This window comes from Nilaparvata lugens, chromosome X, assembly GCF_014356525.2.
Source record: "Nilaparvata lugens isolate BPH chromosome X, ASM1435652v1, whole genome shotgun sequence".
Taxonomy (NCBI): domain Eukaryota; kingdom Metazoa; phylum Arthropoda; class Insecta; order Hemiptera; family Delphacidae; genus Nilaparvata; species Nilaparvata lugens.
The window spans coordinates 88,979,214-88,993,740 of record NC_052518.1 but is presented as its reverse complement, the minus strand read 5'-3'; the positions used below and the strand labels follow the sequence as shown (position 1 = coordinate 88,993,740).

The following is a 14,527-nucleotide window of genomic DNA, read 5'->3' as shown; positions in this document are numbered from 1 at the left end:
TCACCAGTCCAATACTGCATGATACCAAATTCCACCTGTGGAGAATGATTGACGTAATTAACCACTTCTCAACTACTGACTCCCTCCACTATTTCAGCTTTCTTGAACGAGCAACTGCCCCACCGGTATTTTCTTGAAAACTGGTCATCAATAGATGTTTTGGTTATTCATTCAGTTTCCAATTTTACTGGATAGTTTCAGGACTGTATTAGTTGGTTTCAATAGTTTACTGATTTAGTAGTACAGCACTTACATTGGCCCACATTTCAACGTTTTTAATTTCAAATTGTTTGATATAGTTGAAGCAATAGTAATGAACGAAATATATTCACACCTGTATTGATCCTCAAAATGTTGTTATTGATACTGTTACCCCCATGAATAGATACTTAGTATCAAGTACGGCACTTGAAAGAGATACTCGCATGTATTGTAGCTATTAGAATGAGATTAGAACACGTCTGCTCCAAGTTATTTATAACTTTACACAAACCGTCATTTTATTCTTGTATATATATTCACAATAGGTGTTCACAAAATAAGTATCCCTTTTCATTGAATTAAAGAGAACTTGGTACCGTGAGGGATGTTAAGTTTTGTTCTGTCAATAATGAATGAGATGTGCATAGTTAGGTAGGTATCTCTGAACTGTAGACATGTTAGACAGATCTTAACCTCACAGCTAAGAGAAGGCTTTGAACATTCATTTCTTTGGCTCAAGATCACTGAGCCTGGTTCTTCCTTTGCTAGCTCAGTAGAAAAAAGTAAATTCGTAGGGCTTTAATAAATAAATGTTTAATTCGTAAGTATCTCGTAAGTAGAGCTGGATTCCTACTTATCAATTATCATTGTACGTGTCTGGTACAGTGTAAATATTATTTACATGAGTTCATGAATAGTCTCATTAGAAATCATGAGAATAATATTTTCGCTGTACTGAACACGTCCCATGATACTGATCCAGCTTATAACTAGATAGATATTCCTCACTGTCACACTACTTTGCATAACTTTCCCTCTTATGTATCATTTTATATTTGAATATTTCTATGTAATGATTTGGCCTATATATTTTTAAAATTAATCAATTATAGTGATATTCGCGATATTAAGTCAGTAGAAATGATAGAAGACATTTTTGACACAGCTTTTTTTAGGTAGGTAGCTATGAGTAAAGTTTAACTAGGAAATCTAATCTGATGTTTGATTCTCGTTATGATCTTCTCGCGCTCCACTCTTGCTCCCCGGTCGATCATTAATCGATCTGCTCGAGTGACGTTCGATTGAGGAGCAGAGCGAAAGTCTGTACGCACCTTTAGATCAACTAGAATTTTCATAAAGTGAATTTTACCATAGAGAAAATTCAGCGATATGCATTCTTCTCAATTATCACTCATAGCTTTCCGCAAAAAAATACTGTCAGAAGTGGGATTCGAACCCACGCCCTCAGACGAGGACCAGAACGCTCGCGTCGAGTGATTCCCGACAAGGTTTCCCTTGAGTCTGGCGCCTTAGACCGCTCGGCCATCCTGACATCTACCCCTCAGATAGGCCTATTCAATTATTCTATTGAAGCTAGTTCATGTTTTTCAAAACTGAATACAAATCAGAATAATTTACTCAATTGCAGTAATGAATAGTGAAATTGATGCAGTAGGTACTTCTGTATTGTTAGACATGAAATAATTATTGTTATAAAAATCCAAATTTTTAGTGTTTTAAAAACGTTAACAAAGGGTTCTATTCTAACTGGTCAATTTAAAAGTATATGTGTATAGTAATTATTATATAGAAATATAATATAAGCTTAATATTCATTATGAATTGAAGGAACGGTTATGCGAAGTATAATACTGTATTATATATCTAAATATTCCAGGTAAGATATTATTGAAAAACAGTTTCAATCCATATTAGGCATGTCGGGATTTCTTACTATTGTATCAGCCGAAAATTCATACTATTTATTTATATAAACATCATAGGTTTTAGTTGGATCAGTGTTCTTAATAGCGGACAGAATATTCTATTAAAATTTCTAAAAATAACCCAAATTCTTGGAATACACAATTCAGTCGGATATCGAGTTGCCTGGCTACAGTCAATGAATGAATTATAATTATAGAGAGCAGGGACATTTTTTACTGGGGATTACTTTGGGCATTTTTACTTTGGGAATTTCTTTAGAGTAGTAAGTGTTATTTAGGTCTCGACAATTCAGAATAATCAATGCTATAAAGGGGCTACATTTATGCCTCATCTCAATCAGAGTATTTTGTTTAATTTATTAATGGCATTGGCATGCATTTTGGCGTGTTAATGTTGTACAGTGAATCAAAATGCAATTGTTTTAGAGATAGTGTGAGATTCAGAGACTTAGAGATACTGTGGAACGTAATTAGGTGAAATAATAAAAAACCCATTCGTGATCAAGCTAAAAAAAAAAAAGATTTCGTAACTTCTCAGAGAAAATAAGAGGTATTGCTTTTTCCGGATGAATTCTTTTTAGAAAATAGTAGTATTAAATTAGATTATAGTAGTAGCTATATATGTATGCTCAATACACGTAATGTGTTGGTAGAAGTAGCGCTAGAATTGCAATTCTGTTTTCATCTTTATTTTTGCATTATTGTGTTGATATAAAACTAGTAACAAATTATATTTTTGTACGTTGAAATATCACGCTTAGAATATTGTATTCTAATATGTTTCTGAGCTGGGAGTGAATTTATTTTAGTGGCAACTTCCACTAAAAATATTAAATTTGAAGAAAATTTATTTCTATTATGAACTATATTCTTGATCAGTCTTTAGGGCCATAGCGATCTGCAGGCAGCGTTCAGAGCGGTCTTGGGTATCTATATCTACAACTTGGATATCTATATCCTCCTAAGACCGCTCTGATCGCTCCCGCAGAACGCTCTTTGTGTTCAGGCAATTAAATGAGATAGTGAAACTGTTCTTGTAGAAAAATGAGTAACAAATACTAAAACAGTTTCCCAAGATTCATTCAAAAACAAGTCTAGTTCAATAAAATATTGTATTGCAGAACTTTTTGTTTTTACAACAATCATTTTCGCTGTATTTCAAGAAATGATTCGAAGAATCGTACTTTAATTTAATTGTGAAACTTTAGTGAATGATGAGGACAAATATCAAATTATTTGATCAGAATTACACAAAATTCAATTGCGTTTCACTTGAAATCCGTTGATACAAAATGAACTATTTGAAATTTCTGAATTGACATTGCATGTTTCACTTTTTTTAATTTACTCCTTTTATATTTAGTTGTGTGCATGGCTCAATAGCACTTGTACTTACATGCTTACAATGTTTGTTACCCATAACTAAAAAATGATACATACATTATAATAGATCAAAAACACCAAAACATTCTAATGTCATAGAAATTCACTAGATCTGTAGGGTCCAGTAAATCCTAAAAGTAGGGCCTTTCAAAAATGAGGACACTAAGCAATCGATGAACAATTTTAAAATGTGATTACAAAAACATATTCAAGTTTCATAGAGCCTACCTTTAAAGATGAGCACTTGATACTATGCCATTCTACACTATTTCGTTTTGAAAATGATATTTCTTGAATGACGTTCTCGATTGTTGTTGACTCATTGGCATTGACGTAGTCTTTTTCAAGAGTTATCCTTAGTTTTATGTTCCATTTTCCTTGGAAGGTCTCCCCTTTTATCAGCTTGTGAGTTCTCCTTGGGAACAGTTGATGACTTGAAAACATAATACCACTTGACCCAGGAAATGACAGCTATTCCACTTAGATAAACTATGGATAACGGTTTGGGAAATCTACGTCAATGTATAATCGGTTATACGTTTTTAAAATTGATAATGTGAAATTACACAGTGTCAAGTGTTAATCATTAAATATAATTCTATGGCACTTATGCAACAACATTTTTAATTAGAGTAGTTTTAATGCTGGAATTTGAATAATTCGAATTATTTCATCTATGAGGAAATTGTATCATCATCTTGGAAGCCTGTTTAAATCTCACATGCAACCTGCAAACTATAAAGGTATTTTATTTTCTTATTAGATTAAACTGACATACTTTTGCAGGTGTGAATTACATATGCACCTCAATTTCGAACCTGTAGAACTTTTTGGTATGAATACTAAATTAATGTAAAAATACTAAGATCGTTCTACTATGATCACTATCAAGCGAGATTTAGTGATTAAAAAATAGAAGCTGTTTTTCATAATTTGGAAAATTTTCAATTCTTTCAAGCTCAAAGCCAAGTAATATCATTATAATGTAATTTGTATATTATTGATTTTTTGTAGGATTTGTAGAGCTGAGATAATTTACATTAAAAATAACGTTGAAGAACAATGTTGTTATTATTGCAGCATTTTCCCAAGATCACTGCACAGGCTTACACACGTAAAATCGTATTTTAATGCACTCTGTAATGCATTCTCTGAAGCTTTCGAGTAGACCTAGAGCTGGTTTAAAATGTTTTATTCACTTAATCAAAGAACCTCCTAGAGTTCCTTTAATAGGCATATTTCTTCAAACCCCAATTGATGAAACCTTTAGGTACAGAGCAGAGAATGAAACTCTAATGATCCCGTTGTGTTCTGTGTTAGTTATTATTAATACTCCTTCCCAAAACAAAAATTGTATTTTATTTTCAAGGAATGTGTAATTTAGTAATTGCTGGATTGGTTTCCTGTTGTAACTATAATTTCCATGTTGTTTGTCTAATTAATTTCGTGTAGAAATATTATAAAATAATGCATGTATCTTGTCAGTGGATTTGAAGTTGATATGAAATAATTCACAATTATGAGTATTATAATTTTAACTGATTTAATGAATGTCATATATTGATGATGAATAGTGTCAGTGTGTAGGTCTAGTTTTTCAATGTATTTATCATGGAAAATATATTTACTTCATCATTTCAATACTGACGGAGATAAATTATATATAAAAGCATTTATGAGTAAAACCTTCTTTAATTAGTTTGATCTTATTGGAAATACATACATTACAATGATAGTTTTTAAAAGTAAATCTTATGAATTTCCTACTCAATGATATGATTAATAATTTTATCATCAGCAATCTCGATTGAATTGGAAAACCGAGCTGACATAACAGTCTTTGATTTATTACGATATAAACCAGAATTAACAATTAACAATTGCTGATTGAGAGTGATGCAGGAAATTCTTGTTTTGTGAATAATGATAATTAAGGTTCAACTGCTAAACTAGCTTTTTATGTGTCAACATGACAATCAATGATAAGTATCAAATAGGAATTACTGAATCTTGGGTAAAATCTCATTAGTTCACACGTGTATTATATAATAGTAAAATGTATTCATGAGGTAGGAGAGATAGGATGAGATTGGATTAGAGAGAGAGATTAGATAGAGTAAATGATTCCACTTTACCTTACCAAATCTATGTTAATTTATTGCTTTACAAAGTCCATCTTTCCCTGACGTATCAATTGATAACAACGAAAACTCAAAACAGTATAAATTACCATAAAACCGTACCGTCACGGGATCTAGTTTAATGAGATTGAAATGCATAATATTATAGATATTTTGAGTAAATCAAATTTGAATTTTTTTACAAAATAATATAGATACTGTTCACTAATTTCCAATAATTCAATCTTGAAATTAAACTACATTACACGATTAGCTCATTATCTGTATCATAGTCTTATTTTCTGGAAATTATGAAGGCTGTATATTTTTTCAATGTTAATCTTATCAACTGCGGTAAAAATATTTATTTTTGCAAGCAGCTGACATCAGTGGCTCCAGAGAATCATTGGCTACTCATGATTCAGGTGATTATTGTTAACATACATTTTGAATTGACGTAGTCAATCTGTAGTCAGATTGTTGATTGGCGTGGACATAATAAATGAACATAATAAATGAACGTCAAATAATAATAGATGATTATCGAGGTGAATTTGTTGACAGAATAGATTGATAATATTTATTATATATTAATTTCTATTAATATGATTACTCATGTATGTATTTATATTTATTTATTTTTATATCTTAATGATAATTATATAATTTTTTTTATATAATTATAATTATATAATATATATTATAATTATATAAATATATATTATAATTATAATTATATAATTATAAATGTTATATAATTAAATTTATATTATTTGCTATTATATGACTCACTGTTTTGTTGACCACTTCTCCAGTTTTATTTTCTCCCAAACTATGCTACTTATGCCCGGTTTCTCAGTCGTTTATTAAACAACGCTATAGCTATTGATTCAATAAATTAATGTATTTAATAAATTTATATTGGTTTCTTAAACATATTTATAGAATCCATAGCTATGGAACGAATAATCTGTTCAATGAATCTGGCAACATTGTGTCAAAAGTTATAGGTGTTTGAAATTTTGATCCTTGAGGTGTCCTTAAGCGCGCCTCTCCATTAGGAAATACTGAAATGAAGTGCATCTAACGGGTGATTCTCATAGAACATGATCTCATGAATTCATTTTATTGTGCGAAATATCAATGTGAGGACAATGTAGTTGGTGATGATGGTTGAAGCTGAAAATTAGGTGTTTTTCACAATACAAGCATTGTTGTCAGGTGTACCTGGAAATCTAGATGAGATTCTGATCTCAGATTGTAGAGCACAAAAATACGCCCAGAGGGATTTTGAATTATACATCTAAATGGTAACAATCGGAAGATATTGTTGATCAAAAACTAAAATTAATAAAAATTTAATTTTTCTTCAAATTCCACTCATTTTTGAAAAATCATAACTCAGTACTCATTGGAGATAGAGAGCTCCGAATGATCTCAATTTATTCAGAATTTTATAATATGAAAAAAGGCGAAAGCAAATTTTTCTGTCTGATTACGAGATTTGGCAGAAATAGCTGAAAACTGGAAAATGAGCCGAAAATACGAGGTTTTTGGGCCACCCTGTAACTAGCACAAGGAAATTTTGCATGAAGAAATTGATTCCGGACTTCTCTTATGTACCCAAATAATATATTGAAAAATCAGAACTACAATATGAATTGCAAGCACACCCCCTTTTTTATGTCTATATTGACTGGACTAACTGGTGACCTACACTTAATTTTTGTAAATTAATTTTTCGATTGCAACCGAAAATTCTATCCATTCCGAAAATTTGACACATTTATCCATTCCATAAATATTCATAGGCTGGATCTTGACGCTATAGTTTATCGAGAGATTTATGGATTCAATAAGTGTATGGAGCGTTCTGGAAACGCATTTCTCATGTTTATCGATGTAATTGAATAGATAAACAGTTTATGGAACGACTGAGAAACCGGGCATTAGTATTTAAAAAACGTGTTTTCTATTTAATTGAGAACGGCTTTACCAAATATGTTCCAATATGTAACACATACGCTGTTCATGCAATTTAAGTTTTCGGTAATTAATTGTTATAATACTCTTTTTTATTGTTCCAGGCGTTTAGTACTAGAAAAATACGAAGTATATTGTAAGTTGCAAAATTATCCTTTCAGGAATTGATCACTCCATATCAAATCAAGGCTCGGATTTTTTTTCGTTTGAAATCATAACTAATTTTATATTGAGATTGAATGTTCCATCTGTTTTTCTCAACTGTTATAATTGTTTTGTACTGTGCTATTTTATTACCTAACTGATTAGGATAATCACTTGAAGAAGTGATGGTACACGTTGGAGTGACATGGACATCCTCACACGAACAACAATCACGTGTTGTATTAATCTAGTATTTCAATATCAAGCATTGTTTCTTATTGAATAATCAAATAATTTTAACGAATAAACATGGATTTGAAATTTTAATGCAAAGTTTCCTATTAAAAGAAAGATCATGTTTAAAAAGAGCTCTGCAATTACAAATTTTCAAGGAGAGAAGAATGTTATTTGTAGATTTTCAGCATCTAATTTTGAATTGAATTGTCAACAGGATGGGTTGATGACTCGGTATTTTTGCAAGAGGATGGAAGCGGCGTATGGGCCAACAACTTCTCCCAGCATGCTTTTACAACAGGACGTAGAAGCGCTTCAAAATCGCGCTTCAAAACTGGAAGTAACAACAGTCATCACACTCTGAAGGTAAGATTATTAGCTATTGAGGTTTTTGTTACTTGGATTTAGCAAGTCTTTTTCCACTAAGTCACTTATTCAATAACATCGGTTTCAAAATTTTGAAATCCTGCATTCAAAAATGAAATATTTTCGTATGCATTCATTGAATCACTGCCCAAATAAAATTTAATTAGCCATAAAATTAAAGACAACATGCAATTGAGATACAGATACAAATACATGAAACGAATAGATCCATCATACTTTTTCTAAGAGCAATATCACGTTCAAGTAATTCCCAAGTATAAAGTGTTTACAATCTTTAAAAATACTTATTTTTTCATTCAAGAATGATTAAAACACATAATCATGAAATGATATCCATGTTGTGACCATTAAAACATTCTAAAGCTTTGTGACTAACATGGAATATGTGAAATACACTCATAATTTTTTATATAAACACGCTTACAATAATACATTATTGTGTTTTTTATGTTTGTTTTAATCTCCTATGATATGTTGAAGCTTTAAACATTTTATTAAAAAATATAATGCAGCTGTAATGATATCTAAAATACAGTCTAATGAACTAAATTAATTGAACACTTTTATTAGAGATGTTTTACAATTGTACTAAGATGATATAGCAACTCTATTCAGTAGAAAATACAACTCAATGTGTTTCTAGTTCATGAAATTCGATGAAGTTTCAATACTCTCCATAATGTTTGTGGGTTTGTGGGCCCAATTTGAATATTTTTGTACTGAATTGATTTTTCTAATAATTGTCATGTTGATTACAGCAACCTGGCAAACTCAACATGAAGGACTATACCCTAGTAACGGATGCTATAGCTCGCATGAACCTGGGAGGCAAGGAACCCCCAAGGATCGCCAAAATCGGTAAATCTATTTTTGGCAATGCTCCATTAGCGACCCCGGAAAATGTGGACTTGGGGTCTGAATATGCACAGGTTGGTACTTGTTTATTCAAAAATCTTTTAAATCAGAAAGTTTATCGAATGTATGAAATGTTCGTCTTTTTTACTGTGTTTTGTGTGAGTCTCCATTAGTGTTTGAATTGTGAAAAGCTAATATTGTTAATCTATTAATAACTAGTTATCTATTAATAACTTATTATTCATTTTATCATGAAAACCGGAATTTATTATTTGAAATGTTGATGTGGTGGAGGATTTATTTGTGAATCACGTGTTCATTTCATTCCAGTTCACGTTTTATTTGTTATATCAAATCCTATTTCAATTCATTTCAATTTTGAATGTGAAATGTGAATACAACTTTTTCCAACAAACGTGTTCATTTCCTTATAGTTCCTCTGTTCACTGTTTATTTTGTAATTTGATTAGTTAAATTTTAAGCTTGAAGATTGACTGATGATGATAGATGAACATGTGTTATGTATTTCACATTCTTGTCCATTTTTTCACTAGATCTTATAATTTCTTCTACATGAAATTTTGATAATTTATTTGTTTAATTGGTGTTTTCATGTTATCTTCAAAACAGTAACTCAGTGCAACTCGCTGCTTTCCTGTTATATGTACAATATTCGTTTTGAAATGTGAACTGAAATCCGGCCAGGTTAGCCGAGACGACTAAAGCCCTTCAGTCTACCTGGTCGTGGGCTCGAATCTCGCCGGTAGGCATGGACGTTTAACCGTCTCATCAAATCACCCACGCTCAAGCTAAAAGCTCATGTGTGCGTCATCCGCAATAGAGAATCCATCATTCAAATATATTACATATCTCAGGTTTAGTCTATTGTGCTCTGAATAAAATTGTTTGCATTTATTACCAGTCAGTCTGTCCAATCAATATCAATGACAGTAGCACATCTCACTTCTATTAAAACATCGATATAGTAGAAAGCAATATGATAGTGCTCCGAAATCGGGATCTTCACCTGAATTGCTTCAGTGTATCTTATGAACAATAAAATTTGAATTAGCAAAAAAGGATTTTCGAATCTGTCAAAAAAATATTTTTATTTTCTTATTATTATTTAGAAATTCATGTTTCCTGTCGTTTTCTGTATTAGGTATGTTATATGTGTAAGTTGAGTTTGTATAATGAGAAGTATTCTCAAGAGAACTAACCTCTCGAAATGTTGTAATTACCACAGTTTTTGAGTTGATTATTCAACACAATTTATGTTGAATCAAATTTTTCAAGAAAAAATCTGGAATAATGACTAATAAGAACACAAGATCTTCTGGCTGCTATAGCATCTTCCTAGTGGGGAACAAGATCAAAATTGTAGATATTTTTCTTGTAGTAGAAGTAGACAGTTGTAAATTACTTGTAGTAGGACTATATTGTTGTGAATTTGATGAACGAAACCGCTTACCATGGTTCTTTTGGTTTCAGGTTAAAGATGCAGTTCCTAACTTGTACTCATCGTATGATGACGGTGAATATACTTATACACCACCTATACAAGACTCTATATCTAGTACTAATAAGTCGAAATTGAGACAAAGAAGAGAAAAGGGAAGACAAAGTAAGATCAGTTCAAATTTATTTGTTTCTCTCACCAGCTTTAACGTTGCACAGATCTCAACTACTATTTGTTGCACTTATAGATGAGACTTGAATCTTCATTGTGTTATGTCTTCTTCATTTTTTAAGATGAATTTTTGCGCGAAATATATGAGATTTAAGCCGGATTCCTTTAGCGTCTAGTTAATTATTTTGTTTTGGTTTTTAGTTGTAGTAATTCATTAGCTGACCAGCTTCCCAAGCACTTTACAAGCGTCTTACTATTGATTTTCTCGTTTTACTATAGAGCTGTAGAAGACGTAGATTGACCGTGGGGATGAAATGCATCGCTAAATCGGGGCTTGCTGATTGTAACTTGAGCATGTATAAAGTATTATGAAAAATATTCATGATTAGTCTGTATCTACACAACTATTTTGTTCTAAGTTCTTGATGCATTTAACCATCTGTTCATCTCTGACGTTATATATCTGATTGCGAATAACTTGGGAATATGTAACTTACGAAATGATTCATAAACAAATACTTCCTGTTTATCAGCTTGAGCGCTAATGACTGTGAATAAATTTACAGTTACATGAAGTATTCAACCTTCAAATATTACTAAATTGAAAAGCAGGCTTTTTGTGAAACCAATTATAAAGATAATAGCGATGGTCTGACTGTACTGCACAGTTGATAGCATCAAGACAAAACTAACACTGCTACTGCTACTGCACAGTTGTAAATCTCTTTTTTAAATCATATAATGAACATTATTTAAATCATATTATATGACAAGAATGATTCAGTATGTTTCCTCTAAAATCTGGGTACACAGACTAGATTTTTCAGTATAAATGCTCTGGTTACAGCAAAGGTTCAGGCATTAGAGCGTCGAATTTTAGTTGGGGTTAATGTTTATCACTTTTTGTTTTGTTTTGAGCATTCTCCAAACCTTTTCAATGTTTTTTCAGACTCTCTTACTATCTTATCAGTCACTATATTATTTTTATTTGGCACAGTGTTCTTTGACTCCATTCTCAAGTTTTTATTTGGCACAGTGTTCTTTGACTCCATTCTCAAGTTTTTATTTGGCACAGTGTTCTTTGACTCCATTCTCAAGTTTTTATTTGGCACAGTGTTCTTTGATTCCATTCTCAATTCTTTTATTTAGCACAGTGTTCTTTGATTCCATTCTCAAATCTTTTATTTGGCACAGTGTTTTTCGATTCAAGTTTTATTTTCTTATTTTGTTGAATATTTATTTTTGACTGTATTGAAACACTTGAAAATATATTTCTTTTCTTTTGGTCCAGTGCTCTCTGATTCTGATAGCGAGTTTAGTTCTCTGGAGAGGCGACAGCGATCGAACGAAGCTTACCTGAAGGTGAACCGGAAGTCGACCACTCATAAACGGACGAGGAAAAAGCGTCCGGCTGCGATTCCTGTTGCCACGCCCAGAGTTCCACCGTTCCATTCGGCCACCAATGGCGGCCCTGCCACTCTTGATGATTTCCAGTTACTCAGTTTCAAAATGGCCGAGCCTAAGTTTGATGCTTCAGGCAAGTTTATTTTCAAATTCTTATTCTTCACTGTTGATAGAATTCTATTTGCAAGTATTAGAACATATTCTAGTTGACATTTGTATGTTCTGTTTAGTTGAGTACTATACAATACACATTACAAAATATCGTTAAATTGTCGGTTCCGGCTGAAGTTTGACATTCGTAAGGCCCATTGACGGCTTAAATTATATATTTAGGCGAGGTGGGCCTTCCCGCAAGGGACTCCTCACTGACGAAAGCCATACGAAGTCACTTACAAAGTATCTCCAACTATGCTTCAATCTACGAATGATCTATGCATGATAAAAACTATACTGATTTTGATAAATTTTTATACAAATTTTTGGTAAACATTTCAATCCTATATTCAAATAATTTGTACTATAAAATGAACTCCCACTAATGCTTCAATTCGCCAATATATGTATGATCAAATATAAAATGAAATAGAATAACTTTTTATTTGATGACGTTTGGACTTGAATGTCCACTCTACCACTTAACCACGTATAATAATAATTTATTCGACAAAAAACAATGGTATATATATATATATATATATATATATATATATATATGAATGATAACAATTAAATCAGATCTTTTAACATATTATAAGAACAGATTGTATTAGAAAGAAGCATAATATGATTAGGCTTACATAGAATCAAAACTACGTACTTTTTTTCTAAGTTAAATGTGGCAGCAATGTAGGTACTGTTGTTAAGAGGAAACTATCATGTATGGCATGGGCTTCGCTAGCTAGCAGAATATTCAATATATTAATCAATACTCCATTTCCGTACGCAAATGTTGATAGTCAATATCAATATCAATTTGATAGCAAATGTTATCAGCAATCATTATTATACATTTATGATGTCGTTCTCTTTTTTATAAATGAATATTTCTATCCAGGAAAATGACAGAAACACTAATCTTGGTAAATTCGTTATAATTCCATTAGTTTTGATTTATTTTAATTATGATTTTTTTAGGTAAAAAATTGGAACAATTGTTCGACATAGTACCAGCAGACGAGGAATCCAGCTTGGATGTTTCTTCCCCTAGAGATGTCAATTCACCTTTGGTCAGTATTCAATTTAAATTTGCTGAAGTTTCACCAATAAAACTAGAAATTATACACACAAAATAAAAGGTATTACGTAAAGTATAAATAAGTCCTAATGATTGAAGATCTTTCAACTCAAGGTAATGTGTGTGTGTTGGCATATAAAATGGAACATAAGTGATGAAAATATTGTTGTAAACGCATGAATTACTCATAGAAAATGAAATGCCCCATTGTAGGAGGACATTATTATATTAGAATTCCACTTACGTGCCATTAGTTTTAGATAGGTTTATCAAGATGGATGTCAATTGTAGACAGCGTTTCAAGATGTGTCAAAGAGTAATCGAAATGTTGAACAAAACAAACCTTCAAAGTGTGATAATTTAGTGTGCGCTCTGTGTGTTAAATCACACTCGCAGACTAGAACATAAGTGAATCATCTCTCGGAAGGTGAACGTTAGTCATAATTTGCAAATCATGTTTCAGTTTGGCGCCGTAAATAAAGGAAAAGAGGGCGATAAAACATTGAGACGAAAAGAAAAACAGAAAGCCAAGGAAGAAGAGAAACAGGAGAAGAGGCGTCAGAAAGAGGAGAAATTGAAGAAATTGGCGGAAGAGAGGGAAAAGAAGAAACAGAAAAGCAAATGTGGAGTGAAAGGCACTTTGTCTTCTCACCAACCGTCACTAGAGGCGTTTGCTCAGTCGGAAACAAATGCTGTGCCGTTGATTTTGGAGAAATGCGTCATGTTCATTGAGGATGAAGGGTTGGACTCTGAGGGAATTTATCGAGTTCCAGGCAATAGAGCTCATGTCGATCTTCTTTTCATCAAGTTTGAAGAAGGTTAGTTGATTTCCAACTTAATTTTTCGATTACAGTTTGATTAATCTTTCTATTCAAAGTATGATACCTAGATGAAAAATTCTCCAGACTCTTCAAAATAATGATAGTTGACAGAAGGATTTCTTGCTGAGGGTGATACCCACATAAGCTATCTGTAGGCTGTAGGCTTGTGCGTGGTTAATATGAAGGATGATGATGAGAGATGAATTTTTCTCTCAGGGCAAGGATATTTTCTTCACATACATCTTACATACAATCACTCTTAATAAATGATCTTATCATTATAGTATAGTCTCAGTATACAATATATCATCATTTTCATTATAGTCTCTCATAAGCAAAGTATGGAACACTTTACTTTTGGTAGACTATTATTTCAAATAGTTTTAAATCATGTTTTACAGATT

The 14,527-nt window shown here is 31.8% G+C and overlaps 1 protein-coding gene and 1 non-coding gene across 6 annotated transcripts in view; one reads left to right on the top strand and one right to left on the bottom strand.

The window, feature by feature from the left end:
- Positions 1–14,527, top strand: part of LOC111064464 (rho GTPase-activating protein 190) — a 58,753-nt gene that overhangs the window by 35,207 nt on the left and 9,019 nt on the right. For 2 of the 5 annotated variants that reach the window (XM_039442630.1, XM_022352204.2), the window contains 7 exons: positions 5,812–5,856; positions 8,010–8,158; positions 8,938–9,108; positions 10,526–10,658; positions 11,956–12,201; positions 13,203–13,294; positions 13,766–14,120. In XM_039442630.1, coding sequence (XP_039298564.1) covers positions 5,812–5,856; positions 8,010–8,158; positions 8,938–9,108; positions 10,526–10,658; positions 11,956–12,201; positions 13,203–13,294; positions 13,766–14,120 — 1,191 coding nt within the window. The remainder of the gene's footprint in view (positions 1–5,811; positions 5,857–8,009; positions 8,159–8,937; positions 9,109–10,525; positions 10,659–11,955; positions 12,202–13,202; positions 13,295–13,765; positions 14,121–14,527) is intronic. The other 3 variants (XM_039442629.1, XM_039442631.1, XM_039442632.1) reach the window with 3 other exon arrangements.
- Trnal-caa lies at positions 1,418–1,534 on the bottom strand. The gene is made up of 2 exons: positions 1,497–1,534; positions 1,418–1,463 (listed from the first exon to the last, which is right to left on the bottom strand). It is a non-coding gene; the product is annotated as a tRNA-Leu (tRNA).